The sequence below is a fragment of the Arvicanthis niloticus genome, chromosome 18, assembly GCF_011762505.2.
Source record: "Arvicanthis niloticus isolate mArvNil1 chromosome 18, mArvNil1.pat.X, whole genome shotgun sequence".
Lineage (NCBI taxonomy): Eukaryota > Metazoa > Chordata > Mammalia > Rodentia > Muridae > Arvicanthis > Arvicanthis niloticus.
In genome coordinates this window covers 42,940,483-42,959,441 of record NC_047675.1, presented here as the reverse complement: position 1 = coordinate 42,959,441, position 18,959 = coordinate 42,940,483, and the positions used below count along the sequence as shown (strand labels likewise).

Sequence of the window (18,959 nt, the reverse complement as noted above, 5' to 3'; positions counted from 1 at the left end):
TGCTTATTTGCTTGCTCCCCATGGCTTGCTCAATCTGATTTCTTATAGAACCCAGGACCACCAGTTAGGCTTGGCAGCACCCACAATGGTCTGGGCCCTCCCCCCTGTCAATCACTAATAAAGAAAATTCAGCTGCATCTTATGAAGGCATTTTCTCCACTAAGGTTCCCTCCTGTCAAATGCCTTTAGTTTATGTGATGTAAGAATAGCCAACACAGGGTACGATATCAGAAAAGCCAAAAACTGAGAATGGCAAAAGCATGCATTAGTCCACACACTCAGTTGCTCCCTTCATCAGCTCCATGAGTATGAGCCCGCCCTGCCCGGCAGGATCATTCCATACTGCAAGCAAATGACAGGAGAGGGAACTGCAAGCAAATGACAGGAGAGGGAAATCCTCAAAACTGTGCACCAGGAGTGCAGGAGCCAAGACAGCAGGCTTTCGCAAGGACTAGCCACCGAGCCAAGACCTGTAGGATGATTACGTGCAGCCCACTGGAGATGAAGAGGAGGGAGGTCCTAACAGAGGAAGAGCTGGACTGTCTCGGATCTCCACACAGAGGACTCTGACCATGAGAGGGTTAAGCGTTGCTTCCTGTCAGGCTGGAACCTGAAGGAGAGAACTACTGGCAGGAAAGGAAGGGAGGGGAGAGGAGAATTGTCAACAGGTCTTAAGGCATGAAGGCTGGAGTTCCTAAGAGGAAAACGAGAAGAATAAGAGACTGGCCTTGCACAAAAGTGACTCGTGCTAGGACCTTCCATAGGCTGCTTGGTGTAATGTATCCACTTATTTCTGAGCTATGTAGACCAGCAAAATGGCTCAGGGGGTAAATGCCCTAGCCTCCAAGTCTGAGATGGAAGGAGAGAACTGACCCCCAAAAGTTGTCCTCTGACTTCTGTACACACACACACACACACACACACACACACACACACACACACACACACCATACACATAAAATAAAAAATGTTTCCTGAGAGTCATGAACAAACATCCATCCAACCCAGATAGGACCATATGATTCTAGCTTGGCGAACCCATGATTTTAGGAATGTGGATGAATCCTGGCTACATCTCCAAAAATCCCTGTGAAGCATGGATGAGAGCTTCCCCATGGTAAGAGAATGCAGGAGGGAAAGAAGGAATGGCTGCAACCTCAAGTGGAGTTGTCTGTCATTCCCTTACCCTCTGTGAAGGAATGACCACAGGCCTGACCTTGTTGAAGGCTGCCCAAAGGCAGTCACAGCTAATCTGACTAAGGTGGATTGTGCTCTTATTAGCTGTTATGCTCTGAGGATAGCAATTCCCAGCAGTTGGATTTCCTCTGCAGCACAGTCAGCGCTGCCTTGGTGGCCAGACAGATGCTTCTGTGGGATCTGCCTCTGTAAGAGGGATGGCTTGACATGTACAAAACTCCAGTTTGCTCTGAGAGCATCTCAAAGGGGCAACCAGCAACCTCTACCAACCCCTCATGGAAGGGAAGAAGACCATGAGAGCTGGGGTTAATGGAAGAAGAATCACGCTCAGTGACCTAGTGACTCAGTGACCTAGTGTCTGTACTCAGCATACCTCACCTCTCACCCCTCATAGCCAGTGCTTCAACCCGTGAGTTGTTGAGGAAGCCACTGAGGCCTGGCCAATTTGTGCACCTCAGGTAGGGAATCACACTCTGTGATAAGGTTGAAAGTTAGAACACAGGAGCACCTCAGTAGTGTGGGTAGTGGGCTGGGGGGGGGGTGTTTCCCATTTTATGGGACAATCCCACAGGATGAATTCATGAGGCTAACAAGTAAACAGGGAGAGCTGGGGTGACTGCTCACAACCAAATGTTGGCCATGCAAGCATGAGGACCCAATTCAATATCCCGAACTCACATTTAAAAGCTGGGTGGGAAGCCAGGCATGGTGGCATACACCTTTAACCGCAGCACTCGGCAGAGGCGGAGGCAGGCAGATCTCTGTAAGTTCAAGGCCAGCTTGGTCTACATAGTCAGTTTCAGAATATCTAGTGGGTAGAGACAAAAGGATCCTTGGGATTCATTGGCAGCCCAGACTAACCTACTTGGTGAGCTCCAGGCCAGTGAGACCCTGTCTCGAAAATAAAGTGGAACATGACCTAAGATTGGCATCTGGCCTGCACATGCATTCACTCACTCATACGTGAGCACATACTTACTGCTAAAATTCCTTCCATGGGGAATGTGGTGGTTTGAATATGCTTGGCCCAGGGAATGGCACTATTTGGAGGTGTGGCCTTGTTGGAGGAAGTGTGTAGCTGTGGGGGTGGGTTTAGAGACCCTCCTTCTTGCTGCCTGGAAGCTAGTCTTCTTCTGTCTGCCTTTGGATGAAGATCTAAAACTCTCAGCTCCTCCAGCCCCCTGTCTGTCTGGATGCTGCCATGCTCCTGCCTTGATGATAATGGACTGAATCTCTGAACCCGTAAACCAGCCCCAATTAAATGTTGTCATGGTGTCTGTTCACAGCAGTAAAACCCTAACTAAGACAGGGGAGACATCCACAATAGCAAACCCAGGAGTCAGTCCACCCAAGTTCCCTCTGGGGAACCAATAAGTTTAGCAGGGCTGACTTACAGTGCAAGAGGTCACAGTTACAGGCAGGAGGATGGGTGACCTTAAAGCAGCCACCCTGGAAGGTCTGCTGCCCTCTGTGTGGATGATGGAACCACCCCTCTCCCCAACCCTCCACCAACTCTAACCCCTACCCACATCCTTTTGAGCCTCTCAGAGGCCTTGAAGCCACGTGCAGTTAGGGCAAAACTGAATACAACTAACTGGTTGGGAGGGGTGGCTGGATATGCAGGTGAGGGTATCAGAATCCTCCGGGCCCCCCTCCTTCTGAAATGGACATGGACAGTCAACAAGCTCAGGGATGATAATCTTTTTGCTAGCATGTTGATCCTGAAGATGGTGGCAGTTGGGTTCAGAGGATAGGCCTATAAGAAATCTCTCTCTCTCTCTCTCTCTCTCTCTCTCTCTCTCTCTCTCTCTCTCTCAAAAGCTGAAATCAACAGGCCATACACACTTGTATTATAAAACAACCCGGTGCTTGGAGGCAGAGGCAGGTGGATTTCTGAGTTCGAGGCCAGCCTGGTCTACAGAGTGAGTTCCAGGACAGCCAGGGCTACACAGAGAAACCCTGTCTTGAAAAACAAAATAAATAAATAAATAAATAAATAAATAAATAAATAAACAAAACAAAACAAAACAAAACAACCCGGCAGTCTTACTTTGAAACCTTGTATCGCTTGCTAGAAGTCCTTGCCCACTGCAGGTGAATGTTACCCTCCCTGTTGGAGATAGTGTTATCTTATCTAAATCACTTTGCAGTTTTCCAATTAAGTTAAGTTCTAGATGGTGCTGCTAATTAACCAGGGTGATAAGCTGTGCAGATAAGGTCCACATCTTGGTTTTCAGGTTTAAAGGTGAAAGGCAAAGTCCCCACCCAGGCGGCAGCTGCCCTTATGGAAGGAGAACAGAGTGTGTGGCGCACAGTGGGTGTTTATTCAGTAGACACTTGGTGCACAGACACAAGTCTGTAGCTCATCCTGCTGTGGCCACTGGGAGTCTTTGCAAGTCTTTTATAGAGTACCACACACTGGTCAGCTTAAAAACAGGAATCAACCCTCCATTCTGGAGGTCACAAGTTGGATATCAAAATGTCAACAGGGCCATTGGTTTTCAGAGGGTTTGAAGGAGTGTTCTTTTTGCTTCTAGCTTCTACCATGTGCATGCCACCTTGGTGCCCCCTGGCGTATAATTCGATGTTCTTACCTCTGCCTCCATTTCCATGAGGTTGGACATGCTATTTCCTCAATGAAACATTCTTCCATTCTTTCCTCTGTGTAGCTATGATCAAGTTTCACGATTAGCACCCTGGTCACAGTCCTGGTCATTCTACCCTTGTGCAACCTCGTCTTAACCTGATCACATTGCAAATCTGGTCCCAGATGATGTCACACTTCAGGGTGCCGCAGATCTTCCCGAAGGACGAAATTCGATCCACAACACTGAGGAAGAAGAGGCAGAGTAAACCTAGGTAATGGCAGGTTGATGCTTGCAGCAGGGGCTGTTAGCTTCCCCTGAGGTCTCTCCTGCCCTCTTTGGAAGCTTGCTGATACCTTCAAACCATGCCAAGATGGAAAGAGATCATGCCGCTATGGGAGCAGGAAAGAAGTCAGGCAGCTCTTGTGAGACTGATGGGAAGAGGTCTGGGGAAAACGTGGGTACATGAGCCAGCAAGCGTTGAAGAGATACAAACTTTATGGAGGAAACAACATGTCCAAAGGCTGGGGTGGGATTGTGTGTGACCTTCACTTCTGTGGAGGTGACTGGGCTGTCATTTTTCTGGGCTACTGATGAGAAGCAAGGCTTTGTCTCTGTGAGATTGTGACCCCTCCTATCAGCTCTGCCCCTATTGCCAACCTCTCTGAGAGAGAGAGAGGGAGAGGGGGAGGGGGAGGGAGAGGGGGGGGGGGAGGGGGAGAGGGAGAGGGAGAGGGAGAGGGAGAGGGAGAGGGAGAGGGAGAGGGAGAGGGAGAGGGAGAGGGAGAGGGAGAGGGAGAGGGAGAGGGAGAGGGAGAGGGAGAGGGAGAGGGAGAGGGAGAGGGAGAGGGAGAGGGAGAGGGAGAGGGAGAGGGAGAGGGAGAGGGAGAGGGAGAGGGAGAGGGAGAGGGAGAGGGAGAGAGAGGGAGAGGGAGAGGGAGAGGGAGAGGGATATTGTATATATGTGTGTATGGGTAAAGGCCAGAGGACAACCTTGGGTATAATTTCTCAAGTGATGGACAATTTTTTTTTGTGTGTGTGTGAAACATGTCTATCTCTGGCCTGAAACTTGCTAATTTTGCTTGGCTGCCTGGTCAGCACGTACCAGAGATCTGCCTGTCTCTGTATCTCTGGCACTGGAATTGCAAGCAATCCTCACCACACCCAAAGCCTGCCTCATTCTGTGTAATCAGTCTTTCAAAGTTCAGGTTATCCTGTGAGATCTGGCAACAAGCACATGCTAGCGAGGCTGAAGGACTCATCTATACACAGGTCTTAAAAAAGAAACAAATCACAAGAGGGCTGATGATGAGATGGCCCAGCCTCCAAGCCTGATGGCCTGAGCTTGATCGATAGACCAGAGAGAAACGACTCCCAGATGTTGTCTTCTGACATCCACTCATGTGCTATAGCATACACATGATGTACACACACACACATACACACACACACACACACACACACGAATGCACATGCACACACTGAAAGACTGGAGGGATGGCTCATTAGTTAAGAGTACACTCTGTTTCCAGCACCCACACGGTGGCTCACTACTGCCTGTAACTCCAGATTTGAGGAAATCTGATGCTGTCTTTTGTCGTGTGGCTCATGTGTGGCACACAGACAAAACTGTGAGCAAAACACATAAAATAAAGAATATCTACTTTTAAATGTTAAAAAAAAAAATGAAGAGAATTCCACTCACCATCCCAGAGGCTATGTTAATGCCAGTTTCTCCTGGATGGCTTCCAAATGATGAATTAAAGAACACAGGAAGGTACACCAAGCACTGTCCAGCTGGGAAACATGCTTTCTAGGACCAGTCGGCCAGGGGATTGGAGACGCAAGCTATGGGGGTGTGGGGGCAGGGAATTAATTAGTTTAAATGGGGCATTGAGTTCATGGTGAGAATCACAGGGGTGTTCAAGCCAGGTGGTCCTGCTGTCCCAGTTCTGGGAGCATGCCTGTGTGAACCGGTCACTCCCAACCAGAGTGCACCAGAAGTAGGACCCAAGACAGAGATTTCTTCAGAGGTGAACCCATGAGATTCCAGCGAGGGCTGAGGAAGTTCATCAAGGCAAGGGATTATTAGTAACACAATCGCGTCATGCCTAGCAGGCACTGTGAGGTTGCAAGTGGCCTTTAGAAGATGTTATTTGTAAGACATTGTGAATGAACAGTGGCAAGAAGACATTGATGACACATCATTAAGCCCACACAGTAACTTGGTCTGGTTGGGTGGCCCCTGTCTCCAAGGTGGGTATGAAGAAAGTCAAATTGTCTCAGTCCCCCTTCTCACTGCTGAGGTAAACCACATAACAGAAGTGACTTAAGGAAGGGTTCCTGTTGGCTCACAGTTTGAGGGGATACAGTCCATCCTAGAAGGGAAGGTATGGCGGCAGGAACATGAGGCATCTGGTCACATGACATCCACAGTCCCGAAGCAGAAAGATGCATGCTGGTACTTAGCTTGCTTTCTCCTTTTTATTTGTTCTGGGACACTTAGGGTGGGTCTTCCCTGTTGTCAGTTAACCTAATTTAGATCCCTCACAGACACACCCAGGGGTTCATCTTCTAGGTGATTGTAGATCTCGTCAAGGTGACACTATTGACCACTCACAAGGTAAAGGCCCACTGACTCTGGCCAGTCATGTTTGTGTTCTCCTGAGAGATGCTGACTTCCGGTCCCACCACATGTGAGAAAGAGGCCAAGAGCCCCACGGCTTGTCTGTAGGAGAGACACTCGGGGCATCACCATGGCAACAACCATGACTGCGATCCTTAACAACACAGAGAAGGCTTGCAGGCTATGGCAGATGGACACACACACTGTGTCTGGGGAGCACCTACCCTCAAGAGAACATGGTCACGAAGCTCCTCCCTGTGAGGCAAACAAACATGATGGAAGAATTCAAGAGATTCTGTGACCAAAAACCATGTGTCTGTGAAAGGCTTGCTAGTGGTTTCTGGGTCTCTTCCCACATAGATTGCTCGCAGTAAATTCTTGCCTGTGTTGGCTTCAGCAGAACCCAAGCTAAAATGGGTATCATTCCCAGAATGAAACACTGGGGTCACAGGGTGCACATATTATAATGGTTCCTTTTGTGCCATGTGTTTGTGCATGCACATGCATATGGAGACCAGAGAAGAAGTTTGGGTGCTGTCCCCCCCCCCTTTTTTTTAGACCAGGTTGGAATTCTCTCACGGACCTGGAGCTCACAAATAGGGTAGGATGGCTGGCCAGTGAGCCCCAGGCATCTGCCTGTTTCTACCTCTCCAGGGTTGGGATTATACCATGTAGCACCCCAAGCCTGTCTTTTCTACATTAAGTACTAAGGCCAGAGCTCGGACCTCATGCTTGTTGGCAAAGGACTTAACTGACCGAGCCACTCCCCCCCTAATGCCTAGTTTAGAGTTCTTCTTATGAAACCATGCTCTGTTTAGACCAAACGAGCTGCCTCTCTGCTCCCATCTTGCCAAGCTCTTCTATAGGCTCAGATGGCTGACCAGGTCAATAGCAATATGCTCGCACGAGGCCAGTTGTGTCCAGGCTACTGGATATGCGGATCTCACAGAAGCTAAAGGACACTGGGAGCTGGGGAATTCACCAAGATAGAATCCCAAGGGCTGGCGACTTCCACTTTATCAGAATTCAAAGAATTCAAAAATGGAAGTAAGTCTGCAGATTCTCACGTGTCATCTGAAGTCCCCGGAGCTCATCTCATTAGAAGTATAAACTAAGCCCTTCTTCCCCAGGAGATACACTATCATTGCGTGCGGCCTTTCACAAAGTTCACTGATGGAAGTCACTAGAAGTTTGGCCTCTGCAGATAACAGACCAGTTCTGCCCGGTCTGCATTCCAGTCCCTGAGTCATCCACTGACACCATATCCTGCCCTGCTCACGACTCTGTCCCTCTTCTATCTGGCAGCTTTACTGCTCAGGGCTCTCTGAGAGGTTTGCAGAAATGAGGGTGGAGGGGAAGAAAGATCAGACTCAGAAACTGAAAGTCGGGGCGGAGTGGACATCCATCAAATTCTACAGTGAGTCAGTCATGGGATAGACATGGTTAAAGGAACTTGGTCTCATCCCCCAAGGAACTCACAGAGAAATACAGCCTGAATGTTCCCTAGGTGAAGAGGAAGAAAGTGAGGTCTATCCCCATAAGGGTTGCAGGGACCCAGAAAGAGCAGTGTTGGGTGTGTCCATTCAGTGGCCTAAACTGCATGTGACCAAGGATAGCTATGAGTATAGCCCAACATAGAATCATAAGCTTTGGGGCTGCTGAGATGGTTCAGTGGGCAAAGGAGCTTGCTGCTCACACCTGATGCCTTGAGAGTGATTCCCTGGAGCCGACGGAAAGGAGAAACTGACTTCACAAAGTTGTCCTCTGACCTCTACATCTGTGTGGTGGCATGTACACCACACCGCTGCCGCCGCCGCCACCACCACCACCACCACCACCACCAGCTGCCACCACTACTACTAAATTTAGGGCCTCCAAGATGGTTCAGTATAAGCCTGAACAACCTGAATTCATTTCCCCCGGGACTCACAAGCTGAAAGGAGAGAACCAACTCCCCCTTTTGTGTGCACGCAAAGCAAATACTAAAAACATAAAAGTAAAAGTACACAAGTTGGGATTGGAGAGATGGCTCAGCAGTTAAGGGCACTGACTGCTCTTCCAGAGGACCCGGGTTCAATTCCTAGCACCCATATGACAATTCAGAACTGTCTGTAACTCTAAGATGTGACACCCTCATACAGATGGATGAGCAGTGTGAGGATATCAATGCACATAAAGTAAATAGATAGAAAGAGTCTCTATATAAAAAAAGTACACAAGTCTAAAAAATGTAAACCTGCATAAAGTATTAAAGTATTACATTTTTTCGTGTGTGTGCAATGTTTTTGTGACACTGTTGTGAAGTCCATACTATGAACTGTTTTTTTTTTTTTTTTATCCGCTCTGTTTTTACAGTACTGAAGAGTGAACCCAGGGCCTCCCACTCACCAGGCAAGCAAGCCCTCTGCATCCCCAGCTGTGTTTGAACTTTGTAGACTGGAGAGTCACATTACAATGTCAAAAGGTCATATGTGCCTATGAGTACACGTTATGACATGTGTGAGCCCAGAGAGCATGACACTCGGTGAGACAAGCCAGACGCGGCACGTGACAAACTGGAAGATTCTATTTGTATGAAACATCCAGAACGGGCAAACCTGGAGGCAGAAATGTAGATTCGGAGTTGCCTGTTGAGGTGAGGAGAATGGAGATAAAAGGTAATAATTACAGATGGAGTTGGGGAGAGATTGGTTGGAAAAGGCCCTGCCACAGAAGCAACAGGGCCTGAGCTGGAGCTCCAAACCCATGTCAGAGCCGAGGCAGCGACACATGTGTCTGTAAGCCCAGCACTGGAGAGACGGGAGGATTCCTGGTGGTCACTGCCAGCCATTCTAGCTAGTGAGCTTCAAGTTGAGTGAGAGAGCCTTGTCTCAGATACTGACGTGGGAGGCTGGAGAGATGGTTCAGTGAGTAAAGGCTCACACGCTGGAAGGGAGAGACCTGATGTTGTTCTCTGCTCAAGCCTGATGAGTGAAGTTTGAAACCCATGGAAACGGGGGACTGACCCCTCCACAACACAGATACACACACAGGCACACACAGAGACACACAGAGCCACAGAGACATAGACACACACAGAGCCACACATACACACCCACCACACACACACAGACACACACACATAGACACAGACACACACATACACGCATAGACACAGACACACACAGAGAGAGACATAGACACATACACACACAGAGATACAGACACACACAGAGACATAGACATACAGAGACACACACACAGACACACACACAGACACACACACAGACACACATGTACAGACACACACAGACACACAAAGACACACACATAGACATACACACAGACATACACAGACACACACAGATGCAGATACACATAGACATACACACACAGAGATATACACACAGAGACACAAAGACACACACAGACACACAGAAACATACACACACTCACACACACAGATAGAGGTGTAATGACATCTTTTTAAGGTGGGAAGTTGGGGCGTAAGAGAGGCTGCAGAAGACTTGTCCCTTCCTCCCATCTTGCCATAGGATTGTTTGTTATGTCTTGCTAGACTCTTGCTGTGCTGGGAGTAAATACACCCACTACCACATCTGGACTATTACAAGGACTCAGAGGACCAAACTCAGGCTTGTGTGGCTTTCGGGGCTTGTGTGGCTTGTGCTTTTACCCTGAGTCATCTCCCCAGTCTCAGGAAGTAGTTTTTGAGTTAAGCCTTAAAGGAGAAGAAGTGGGCTGGAAGGACTGACATATTGTCCAAGGCCAGACTAGACACAGCCTTGTGTACAAAGATAAGACCTTTTTGTTTTACCACAGACCCTGGGCATGCTCCAGATGGTCTAGGTGATAGCCGAGGATGAATAGGTTACAAAAGCTATTTGATGACATGAAATAAATCTTGTAGGGATATTTTATCCTCTGGTCAGCATAAATGATGACATGATGTGTCAGAAGGGGGAGACGGTTATCATCTGGGTGCAGATGTCCTTCCACACAAGAGGACTGCATATGGGCACCACTCTGTATGTGTGGCATCCCATAACTTATTTCTATGCCAGTTGTATCACTTACCTCACACATGTTGACTGCTTTTGTGTAAACACTGGGCACTCGGGTAACGGCCCAAAAAGAAGAAGAAAAGAATAGTAAAGAATCTGTCAAGCAGGTATCATAGCTAATTTATCTTCCTCTAGAAGAAATCTGAACATGCATTGGTTTTCAGACAGGCATTGAACAAAGAGTTGGGTGAAGCCAAAACACAGACACATTCACCCCGTGTATTTTGTCCCATAAACAAGAGAGTTATTATTTGGTGCGAAGAAGGATAGGATGATGGATGGTTGGGTAGCTGTGGAGATGGCAGCATATGAAGGACCGATCTCCACCCTGCAGTCCCGGCAGTGGTCCCAGGATGAGCACGGCAAGCTTGGTGCTCCTGGGCCTCACACTGAGCACTGGGGCCACCGTTGCAAAGTCAGAAGGAAGCAGCCTCTGCCTAAAGAGCCAGGTGTTCTTCAGAGACGCTTGCTATGAGTTTGTGCCGCTGGAACACACCTTCCACGGTGCCCAGGGCTGGTGTGAAGGACACGGAGGCCATCTGGCCTTCATTCCTGATGAAGACACCCAGCAGTTCCTGCAGAGACACATTACCCAGGACAGAGAATGGTGGGTCGGACTCACTGGAGGATCAGCGCACAATGGCACTGCGGGAGGTAGGTGCTGCATGAGGGTCTGATGAGAAGTGTGTGATAAAAATTCTTATTGCTACTTCTTACCCAGAACCCCATGGGGCAAATCAACATATCCTAATTTTCATGGCAAAGAAACCTTCCTCTTTGGTTGTTTGGTGGACCCAGTAAAATAATTCACGTACAGTAACTAGCAGAGGAGGTAGTCTAAAAACATGCTTATATTTCTCTAGTTCTGGAGTCTATGCTCTCTTTGGTCTGATGCTTCTGTATGTACATTCTGAGGGCAGATCTCCCCTGGGAGGTTGCAAGTCTCACACCTGAACAGTTCTGACCACCTTCTCAGGCTCTAGAAACTTCTGGAGCAATGTGAACCACTTCAGTATGAGCTCAGCCCATGCCCAGACATGGCTGCACAGTTGCCTGGAGTCATCCACCCATGAACAGCACAGAACACTCTGGGCTCTACATTCTGTCACTCCTAGCTAGGTAGCGCCACCTTTTATGGCTTCTCCAAGATGGTGTCCAGTTATGTCTGAGCATTTGAAACTAATGGTGAGGACACACCTGTTCTCTGGTATAGGGAAGAGAGCAGTTGAGTTTGGGCAAACATTCCGTGTAAGGGAGGGTAAGAGAGGACTCCTGCCAAGCCCTGCTGCATCTGCTTCCACTCAGGCTCTTGGACCTGGCTGGACACCTCAAATGTGAGCTACAGCAACTGGCAGGAAGGACACGCCACACCTGTCCCAGGGACCTGCGGTTACATCAGGAGTGGTCCTTTGTCTCAGTGGGCTGCCCTAGAGGATTGTACACAGACCTTTGCCTTCATCTGCGAGTCTGGTGAGCTGGTCCTGTGGAGGCTCCCTCCCTGCCTGTCTGCTTCTTCCCCTCTCCCTCATGTTTCTTCCTTCCCCTCTCTTCCACATCTGTCTCTCTGGGTCCCTCATCTTCCTGTCCAGACGCCTTGCCTGTAGACTTCTGACACTATCCTATTTGTTTGAGACATTCTACCTTTCCGTCTCTGGGTGCCCACCCAGGCTCCCAAACCTCTGCCTGTATGATACTCTGTATCTCTCCGGGTCTCTTGCCTCCTCTCCAGCTGTCCCCACTCCATCTTTGTGTCTCACAGTCCTAGCCCAGCACTTTCCCAGATCAGTGTATGTTCCTAAGTTGTCGCCTTCCCTTTGTTGCAGGGGTCGGCCGCAGCCTGGCTTGTGAGGGCCACAATGCTACCATGCACTGTGACTCAGGAGAGGTCATCCTAGTCCAGGATGCTTTCTACGGGCGCCAGACCCACTATATGTGCACCCGAGGAGTCTGGCCTCCTTCAGACCTGGAGGGAGAATGTGCCTGGGTCAGCGTCAAGGATGAGGTGGCAGGTAGGACCCCAGGGCCCCACAGCTCTGGCTGGATCGGAGAGAAGTTGCTGGTCTTCTATCTACAGTAGAGGGTTCTGGAAAATTCTGATGCTCTTCAGATCTGACCTGCGCCCCATCCGTGTGGGGACCCAACCAGTCTGTCTACAGCACCAAATTCTTAAATAGGACACCAAGGCAGCTTTACCAAGGTCGTCAAATCCAGATCCTGAGGCAGGAAGGCTTCTAATCTCCTACCCATCCTGAGAGCAGAGAATATCAACTTAACCCATTAAAAAAAAAAAAAAAGTACAAAACAGTTCAAATCTACAGGCAAGAATAAAGAGAGCTGAATTGGGTGGCTTATTCTGTGTTCCACTTGGGATATGGAGGAAAGAGAATCAGGAGTTCAAGGCTCCTCCTCCCCGCCCCCCTTAGCTACCTAGCAAGGTTGGGGACAGTCTGTGCTACCTGAGTCCCAGTCTGAAACAAGCCAGCCAAGAATAAAGAATATTGTGATAAACTCCCAGACAGCCATTATCCACCTTTTGTTAGATTGTAATACCATGTTACATTGTAGCATTAGCTTCAGATTTATTCATCAAGAATTGAATATGGCACCATTGGGCTCCAACCCTGCACTCTACTGCAGGAAACACTGTTTACAGACAGCACACCTGGTCCTCTGTTCTGCCTTCTTTCTGGGCTTCCCTAAGCCTTGTGTGATCTTGGTTAAGTAAATGGCGCTGTCTTCTGTGTGTCTGTCTTCTGTGTGGCATCCCGCTGCCTAAGGTTGTTTTTTGAGATGCGTGGTCCCTCTTGGTTTGTGCTGTTCTAGTTTATTTACTTTGCCTCTTACACAACACTCCTCCTTTCTTCTGCCCCTGCCCATGTGTGTAAGCCAGAAGACAAGCTTTGGTATCATCTCTCGGGGTTCATCTACCTGTTTATCTTGAGACGGAGTTGGGGGGGTAGGGGGTGGGGGGGTTCACTGGAGTGGAACTCTCTTAGACCAGGTTAGACTAAACGAGCTAGCCAATGAGCCTCAGGGACCTGCCTGTCTCCACTTCCCCAGTGCTAGGATTATACATTTGTATCACTGTACCCCGCTTTTCTACCTGGGTTCCAGGAGTTGAACTCGGGTCTATGTGTTTGCAGGGCAGGCACTATATTGACCATATATTCTCCTCAGTCCTTAGAGCAGACATTTCTGATGCTATCCTCTACCTATGTGGTAATTTCCCTTGGGCTCCCCATCCCCTTTAAGTCAGATAAAATCTCCTCTGACCAGTCCTTGCTCCATCAAAGGACTCAAATTTCAGGGACTACCAGGGATCCCTGGGGTCTCCTGTGAAGACTCTAGAACCTTCCTGGATCCAAGACATCAGGGAATCTGTCTTTGTCTGTTGCAGTGACCACTGTTCAGTCACCAGGGATCTGGAAAGGCAGGTGGTTTCAGCTCCTCAGCTAATGAGGACACAAGGTTGCATGCCCAGCCTGGGAGGCCTGGGACTGTGGGTTCAACTTCCCTGATATGCCTGTTAGAATTTCCTCTCTGAGGATCTGTCTCTAAACAAAGACCCGCGAGGACTGTGGGGTGCAGAGTACTCTCTGAGTCTCTTCCCTCTGGGGAGAGTGTGTCTCTTCTCCCTTGGAACTCTTCTTTGCCCCACTGCTCTTTCTCCCACACGTTCACCACAGTGTCCTTGCTCCCTCTGGAGCTGGTGTGGGGATAGAAAATACTGAAATCAGTCTGTACTTCTCAACATCTTTCTTTGGAGTTCCAGACTTCTGTGCTGGGTCCTCCAAGATGGAAGGGCCTCAGTTGGACGAGCTGAGGGAGGAGGCTTCCTCTCCACAGCACCCTGGAGCTGGGCTGGCTGCTTCCTCAACAGTCAGCTGTAAGCTTTGAAAACAGGGTCAGCCCACCCCAGAGAGCACACTGGAAGGGAAACCTGAACCCCATTGGGAAAGGGTGAGAAAACCTGGCAGGGCCCCAACATCTGATTGTGTCGAAGTGCCCGATCACTCAATCACCAAGTGGCCAATAAACATTTATTGAGGACCAATAGTACTGTGCACTACCCCGGGTTCTGTAGAGAGAGGATGAATCAAGCATCTGTTTCTGAAGAGCTCAGAGTCCAGGGAGGAGACAGATAAATGTCGCCATGGGAGGGAGCAAAAGGCACTGTGCATTTACTCATTAAAACGTGCTTTAGATCTACCATGTGCTAGCTGTGTGCGCTAGACCCGACAGTGTGCAGAACGTTTAAAATACTCCCAGGCCTTTGGAGACAACCATCTAGTGCCATGAATGCCCATGGGAGTATACAACCAGCCGGGGGGGGGGGGGGCCGGGGGGGAAGGTCACCAACTGGGCCTCCTCAGGTATTGTGCCGAGAGCTGGGGTGTAGCTCACTGCAGACAGCCTGCCTGGCATGTGGGAAGTCTCAGGTTTAATTCTCCGAAACCCCCACACCACCCAAAAGCCACAACTGAAAGAATTAATGTTTTGAGTTGGAAGCAGTGGTCTACACCAACCATCCCAGCAACGCAGGAAGTGGAGACAAGAGGATTGGTTGAGGTCAAAGATTAAGGTCAGCCTTAACAGCAGAACGAGACTCCACCCACCCACTCCAAAACTAGAAATTAGTCAGCTGCAGCGGTGGTGTACCCTTTTTGTTGTTGTCGTTGTTGTTTTGTTTTTTGGTGTTTTGTTTTGTTTTGTGACAGGGTTTCTCTGTATAGCCGTGGCTGTCCTGGAACCCTGGAACTCACTCTGTAGACCAGGCTGGCCTACAGAAATCCACCTCAGAAATCCACCTACCTCTGCCTCCCAACTGCTGGGATTAAAGGCATGTGCCACCACTGCCTGGCGGTGGTGTCCTCCTTTAACCTCAGCACTGGGAAGGCAGAGGCAGGTGGATATCTCTGAGTTCAAGACTAGCCTTATCTACTTAGGGTATTCTGTTTCAGCTACCTATTGAGGGCTTGTTTTTGTGTGTGTGTATGTGTGTATGTGTGTGTGTGTGTGTGTGTGTGTGTTTAAGTGTAGAAAGAAAAGAAGGGGAAAAGGAAGAGAGGAGAGAGGGAGAGGAGGGGGAAGGACCAGAGGGGAAGAAGAGAGAAGAGAAAAAAAGAAAGGGAGGGGAGGAGATAATCTGTCAATCATCAATTATGTTAGGTCATTAAACAGGGCAATTCAGTCCAAGGAGGTGTTTTTTAAAGCCCTGGACGATCTGAGAAACCAAACAGTACCCTAATTCTAGAATTGTGGGAGTGGTGAGCTAGGACTCAGAAAGCCACTCACAAGGCACAGGGACTTCCCAGGTATGCTTAAGGTCACCAGTCACATGACCTGGGGATGGAGACTGCCCCCCCCATCCCCAACTCAATCTCTAGGACTGTCCATTTCATTGTCCAACAATGAAAACTCATGAGTCCCCCTAGGCAGGAGAACCACTCCTCATGGAAACAGAAGAGAGCCAGAGAGGAGAGGAGAAGCCAGTAAGGTTCCTGGTGTGAACACCCTGCGGCTTAGAGAGACCACATTTAAGGTGTGAACACCCTGAGGCTTAGAGAGACCACATTCAAGGATGAAGAGAAACTTGAAGCCTCTGAGGACTGGATTCCGCCTCAGAAGTGGTATTGGCTGCAGTCTTTCCCAGCAACCCAGAAGGGGAAGCAGCCAGTCCAGGCCACCCAAATTTATGATCTTTAGAACGAGAGGACCAGAGCCTGTGCTGTTTTGAGCCATGTTTGAGCAGCTGTAGATGGACAAGTGTCCTCCACAGGTGCTTGAACCGGGGTGTCTGGGAAATGCGACTGTTTGTGATGTGGGACAGAGTCTGGTGAGGGGACATGTGGGCAGGGACAGGGGCCCACTGACTGGTTGACTTCCCAGGAGATGGGAAGTAAGAGACCACCAGGAAAGGTGCAGGTGGGGGTTTGGGGAAGGGGGAAAGGGGTGTGCAAAGTCCTACAGGATGAGGGAGCTTGGTGGTATAGGAAACTCCAGAGTGCATGGTGTGGTTTTAGTGCACAAGGCGCATGACAGGAAGTCCATCCATGGAGCCTGGGCATTTCCCTGCTGGAAAGAGATGGAGGCTGCTGGGCAGATGGGGGGGGGGGGGCTGGAATTTGGCTTTTAAAGGCACCCCAGCTGCTGTGGGTGCCTGTGTGCCCTGGAACACAAACAGGGAGCCTGGCATCTGAAACCTAGGTGGGAGATGCAAATGGCACTTGAGAACGGGAAAGATTCTAGGCAGAGAAGTGAGCCTGGTGGTATTGCTCACTGGTGAGAGGATGCTGTGATGTCTCTGGCTTGGACCACTCTGTGTCCTAAGGTCTGTAAAGCTGAAAGAGAGACTGAGAGATGAAGGACCTCATGTGGAGAAAAAAAAAGGGAGAGCAGAGTCCCAGGCTTGTCAGAACGAAGATCTCTAACTGGGGGATCCACGGTCTAATGGCGATAGAGGTCAGAGCCCGAGACCAAGATGTCAACAGGGTCACGCTCCCCCACCGCCCCAAAGCTGTCTGAGAGAAGGCTTCCCGGCTTCTGCTAGCTGTTTTCTGGTATCCCTTGGTGTCTTGGTTTATGGAAACATCAGTCTCTGTTTCTGTTTCTACAAGCCATAGATGAGAATACCACTGGCCCCTGGCTGCTATCAACCCCACGGTTGATAGCAGCATAGCAAACAGAGAGGAAAGGTAGACTCCATGCCCAGGATGGTGTCTAGGGACTGGGGGGTGGGTAGGTAATGTGCCTTGCTGGCTAAAGAACGACAAAGGCATTTAACTATGTCCCAGCTTAGAGCAAGCATGGGTGGCCTTCCTGTCGTCTTAGCTCAGGGCCTGTAGGTGCCAGCAGGCATTTGATGGGCGGGTGCTCGGTATCTGAGTGGATAAGGTAACATGTCTTCGATGCTTTTCTGAGTGTATGTCCTCTTCTCTCCCATGCTGTTCCTATCTCTGTGCAATGTGGATGTCTCCCAGGCCAGTGTCAGGGGCTGCAGGCATGCCAGGTTGTGGCAGATGGGACATACTTTGGAGATCTCTGCCCCACCAGGGGCAGCTACCTGTGGGTGCAGTATCAGTGTCTGGAAGGTGAGTCTCCAACTGGGTGGGTATGGGATTTTTCTTATTTCTGTTGTATGTCAGCTTGAAATTCTCCTCCTTAGGTGACACTTCCCTTATAACAGCTTCCCTGTTGCCAGACATCCCTGCCTTCGGGCCTGCTCTCTTGGAGCCGTGTGTGTGTGTGTGTGTGTGTGTGTGTGTGTGTGTGTGTGTGTGTGTGTTTACATCCCCACCTCCTGGCCTGCTCTCTTGGAGCCATTTGTGTGTGCACACATGCACATACACGCATACACACACACACACACACACACACACACACACACACAATTTCTTTTAAAATTGAATTTAAAAATATTTTTATTTTATCTGCACAAATGCTTTGCCTGCTTGTATATGAGTGAAACACACATGTAATGCTTGCAGAGGTCAGAAGAGGGCGATGGATCCCCTAGAACTGGAGTTACAGATGCTATGAGCCTCCATGAGGGAGCTGGGAACTGAACCCAGATCCTTGGCAAGAGCAACAAGCACACCAAACCCCCGAACCATCTCCCCAGGCCTAAGATTAAAACCCTAAAAGTCATGAAATAACCCACACTGTCGCCATTTGTAAAAATGTCATGATAAAGGAGGGAGAGTCCTTCCCTTCAGCACGACAGCCCCATCACTCCCTCCCCCCAAGGAAATGTTATTAATATTGTGAGGACATTTTCTCTCTACTTTTAAAACTGTTTGCAGACGTGGCTATGAGTGAACACATTCTGAACTCAGACATAATGATATGAACCAGACTGATCTATATAGCCCGGCTTTTCTTTTTCATTTATAATATATACAGGACTCATCTCTAAGACACTTTCCCATATTTTGGAGGGAGGAGTGGCTTGGCTCTGTGAGCCAGAGTTTAACCAGGGGCTTGGGTGTGAGCATAGCTGTGGCGCTGTCCACTGAAGCATGGACCTCTCAGCAGTGGCCACACCACATTGGGGACAGTGACCCCCTTGGCCAGCAGCCCTCCACTGCCCATGGCTCCTGAGTGAAGGATCAGGCCCCGTGAGACTCTCCTCATCCCGTGACAGAATACTGCTTGGACTGAGTACTGTGTAGGCTACCACCATGGTGCAAGCCTATCTTGACATGAACCTGGGATTATTTTCAGAGAAGAAATTGATAGTAGCTAGCTAAGTGCATTTTAAGTGCCGCTAGACAGCACTAAATTACCCTCCCGAAGAACTGCATTAATTCACTTTCCTACAAAGAGTACAGACGCCAGCTTCCCTTAAGGGTGAGACAGCGCACTGTGCCATCCTGTGACAAATGACTCAGAAAAGCAACTTCTGCCCAGGGCATGAGCCATAAGGACCTGAGGGGAAAAGATGAATCATTGTGGTGGGGTGGGAGGAGGGGAAGGTTCTCAGAGACATCG

The 18,959-nt window shown here is 49.3% G+C and overlaps 1 protein-coding gene across 1 annotated transcript in view; it reads left to right on the top strand.

The window, feature by feature from the left end:
• Window positions 1–10,822: 10,822 nt before the first annotated feature.
• The window catches only part of LOC117722988 (polycystin-1-like protein 2), an 81,551-nt gene continuing 73,414 nt past the window's right edge, over window positions 10,823–18,959 (top strand). The window contains exons 1-4 of the mRNA XM_034522329.2: window positions 10,823–11,123; window positions 11,775–11,939; window positions 12,293–12,478; window positions 17,450–17,560. Coding sequence (XP_034378220.1) covers window positions 10,823–11,123; window positions 11,775–11,939; window positions 12,293–12,478; window positions 17,450–17,560 — 763 coding nt within the window. The remainder of the gene's footprint in view (window positions 11,124–11,774; window positions 11,940–12,292; window positions 12,479–17,449; window positions 17,561–18,959) is intronic.